Raw genomic sequence first — 3,095 nt, 5'->3', positions numbered from 1 at the left:
TAAAATAATTAATAACTGGACTTTGTTAATGTAATTTAGGGCGCTTGAATATACAATATTCGGCGCTTATCAACACACATCGGTATGAACAAGCTCCAATGGTGTTTTAGCCCTCTATGCCTTCTCTTTCGGAAATGACTCTCGGTGATGCTTGCCAGAAGCACAACCTTCATAAACTTTTTTAACTTCTTGTATTGTTGGCAGCCCATACACTATGCTATTTTGTTGTAAATTCTTTAAGCTTTCGAAATTCAAATGCCCAAGTATTCTATGCCAAAACCATGACTCAACAACAACATCCATCTTCAAGGCCATATTTTTTGAACATGAAAAAGTTAGAGGAAAGCTTCTATTTTTCCCCATCTTGATTTTTGCCACAACATGATTTTGTCCTCCCTTATCATAAATTTTGCAAAAGTCCTCATTAAAATGAATGGAATACTCATGCTCTACAAGCTGTCCAACACTTAACAAATTTTGCTCCAAATCCGGAACAAGTAATACATCCCGAATATGCTTTCTTCCTTTTTTTGCCTCTATGGTAATAATACATTTTCCCTTTGCTTGAACCAAGGCACCGTTTCCCATCTTCACTTGAAAATTTGATGAAGAGTCAATCTCCAAGAATATGTTTTTATCTCCGGTCATGTGGTTACTACACCCACTATCAAGAAACTACACATCATCCTTTTGTTCCGATGTCGTGTGACAAGCATAAAACATGCTCGCTTCACCTTCTTTCTCTTTGGAAAAATTAGCTTGCTGATTTGTTTTCAACCGGCAATCTTTTTTAACATGTCCAAATTTCTTACAATTGAAACATTGAGGCTTTCCCCGAAACCAACAATCTTTGTCAACATGGCTACTTCTCTTGCAAATTCCACAATTTTGTTGAGTGGACTCTATATTTCCACTTCTATCAAAATTATTTCTGCCTCTTCCTCTTGAATTTCTTCCTCTTCCTCTTCCGTGTCTTCCACCTCTAGAAGATTCACCTTTGGATCGATCAAAACTTGATAGCTTGGATTGAAAAGCACTTTCAGTTCTCTTTTCGGAGCGCCTACTCAACCTTTGCTCAAATGCTTTTATGGAACCCATCAATTCTTCAACACTAAAGTCTTCAAGCTCTTTAGTCTCTTCAATAACAGCAACAATAGGGTCATATTTTTTCGGGAAACTAATTAGACTTTTTTCAACAATTCTTTGATTAGAAATATCTTCCCCATAGGTCTTCATTTGATTTACCATCTCCATAAGTTTAGAAAAATAATCTTTCAACAACTCTATTTCTTTCTTCATTTGATTTACCATCTCCATAAGTTTAGAAAAATAATCTTTCAATAACTCTATTTCTTTTATCTTCATATTTTCAAAATCTCTTCTCAAAGATTGAAGTTTTACAGTTCTTACCTTCGTGCTGCCTCTATACTCCTTCTCGGGGATATCCCATGCCTCCTTTGCTTTAGAAGCATTGATAATTCTGGGAAAGATTGTATCAACAACTCCTTGTTGAATCAAGCCTAAAGCTTTTGCATCTTTCTTCTTATGATCTTTCAATTGTTGTTTTTGGGCATTCGTCAAAGTTGTTGTATCCTCCGGTTCATCATACTCATCTGCAACATAATCCCATAAATCATATGAGAGAAAAATGGTTTTCATCTTCACATACCAAAAATCATAATTTTCCCCATAAAAAATGGGAAGTGCTAATTGATAGGCACCTTGGTTTTGATTGTCTGTAGTTGCCATCACGATTGATTTTCTTCAGCTTTGTTTTCCCATCTATAAGTTTCACGGCCAGTTTGCTCTTGATCGAAATCAAGCTCTGATACCACTTATGTTAGCTGTAGTTTCAACCAACTAAATAATTCTTAAGTGAACAGAGGAGAAAAATGAAGAAACAATTATTTTTCTGTATTGTGTTGAATTCTTTGTTGTGTTGATATATCTTAACAACAAATCACTTACACTATATATACTATTCCCTAATAGACCTTTGAACTTTCCAAGACAATTCTCAACCACACATATGACACATGCACTCACTTGACACATGTACACACTTGATACATGTATTCACTTGATATATGTACACACTTGATACATGAATAAACCCAAAATGTATAATGAACATGGCATTAATATATTTTTAACACTGAAGTCAAGTCTTTCTAGTGCTAGTCCACTTTATTGGAGTGTATGGCTCTTTTGTAAGTCTTCTACAACATTTTCCAGGTAAACTGGTGTGTTTAAGCAGATGCCAATCAAATTTATGTGGACAAGGGAACAACAAAGGGAACCTAGATCGAGCACACGACAAGAGGCAAAATCAACATTATGACAAATAAAATTAGTGACTTTGAGAGAGAGCGGATGTCAAAAAAATGCCTGAAAAAGTATAAGTAATGGACAAATTGGTTAGGTTTGTTTTCACGTAAAATATCTTATTAGGAAAATAATTTTTTTTTCAAATAATATATATTTTTTATTTTATTTTTATTTTTTGGTTTTTAGCAAAATTCTAAGTGGATATTGAGATCGAGTCTATTGAGTGAAACATAAAAAAAAAACTTGCTGAAAATTGATGGGTAAATATTTTTGTTAGGTTCTAATAATTTTTTTCTTCGTAAATATTTTATGACAACCAAATACCAAGAAATAAAATAAAAAATATTTTACATCCAAACAAACCATGCCTAAATGTAAACAATTCTAATTTTCTTGATAGGTAAGATGTAGTTTAAAGTTTGGGAGAATTATTTTGGTTTCATTTTATTTGGGTGGATGATGAGTTGACTCTAAATCTTCCAAATGGGATTCATTATAATCAAATTAACCAATTAAATCAATTCCACAAGTTTCTAATGGTGATACCTATGATCTCCCACAACTACTCACTCTCGGTTTGAAGGATTTTTCGACACTATCTCAGTAAAACATCTACAACTCTCAGTGTGATTAGATTTTGAAGATGCTAGTGATATCATTGGAAAATTGACTTCGAGCCGGTTAATTTGGACTCAAGAATGACCCAATTTGGATTAAAAATGAATAAGTTATGACTACTTAAAGTTAGGGGTCCAAAACTGAAATCT

At 33.5% G+C, this 3,095-nt stretch overlaps 1 protein-coding gene across 1 annotated transcript; it reads right to left on the bottom strand.

Annotated features, from left to right (window-relative positions):
* Positions 1–675: 675 nt before the first annotated feature.
* LOC132296279 (uncharacterized) lies at positions 676–1,749 on the bottom strand. Its single transcript, XM_059794490.1, has 2 exons — positions 1,411–1,749; positions 676–1,293 (listed from the first exon to the last, which is right to left on the bottom strand). The coding sequence occupies exons 1-2, from the start codon at positions 1,747–1,749 to the stop codon at positions 676–678; spliced, it is 957 nt and encodes a 318-aa protein (XP_059650473.1).
* Between the last annotated feature and the right edge of the window lie 1,346 nt (positions 1,750–3,095).

This window comes from Cornus florida, unplaced genomic scaffold, assembly GCF_030987335.1.
Source record: "Cornus florida cultivar Cherokee Brave unplaced genomic scaffold, ASM3098733v1 CherokeeBrave_3.0.0_Hap2_Chr02, whole genome shotgun sequence".
NCBI lineage: Eukaryota > Viridiplantae > Streptophyta > Magnoliopsida > Cornales > Cornaceae > Cornus > Cornus florida.
Note: the sequence above shows the minus strand (reverse complement) of the source record. Positions and strands in the feature narration are given on the sequence as shown.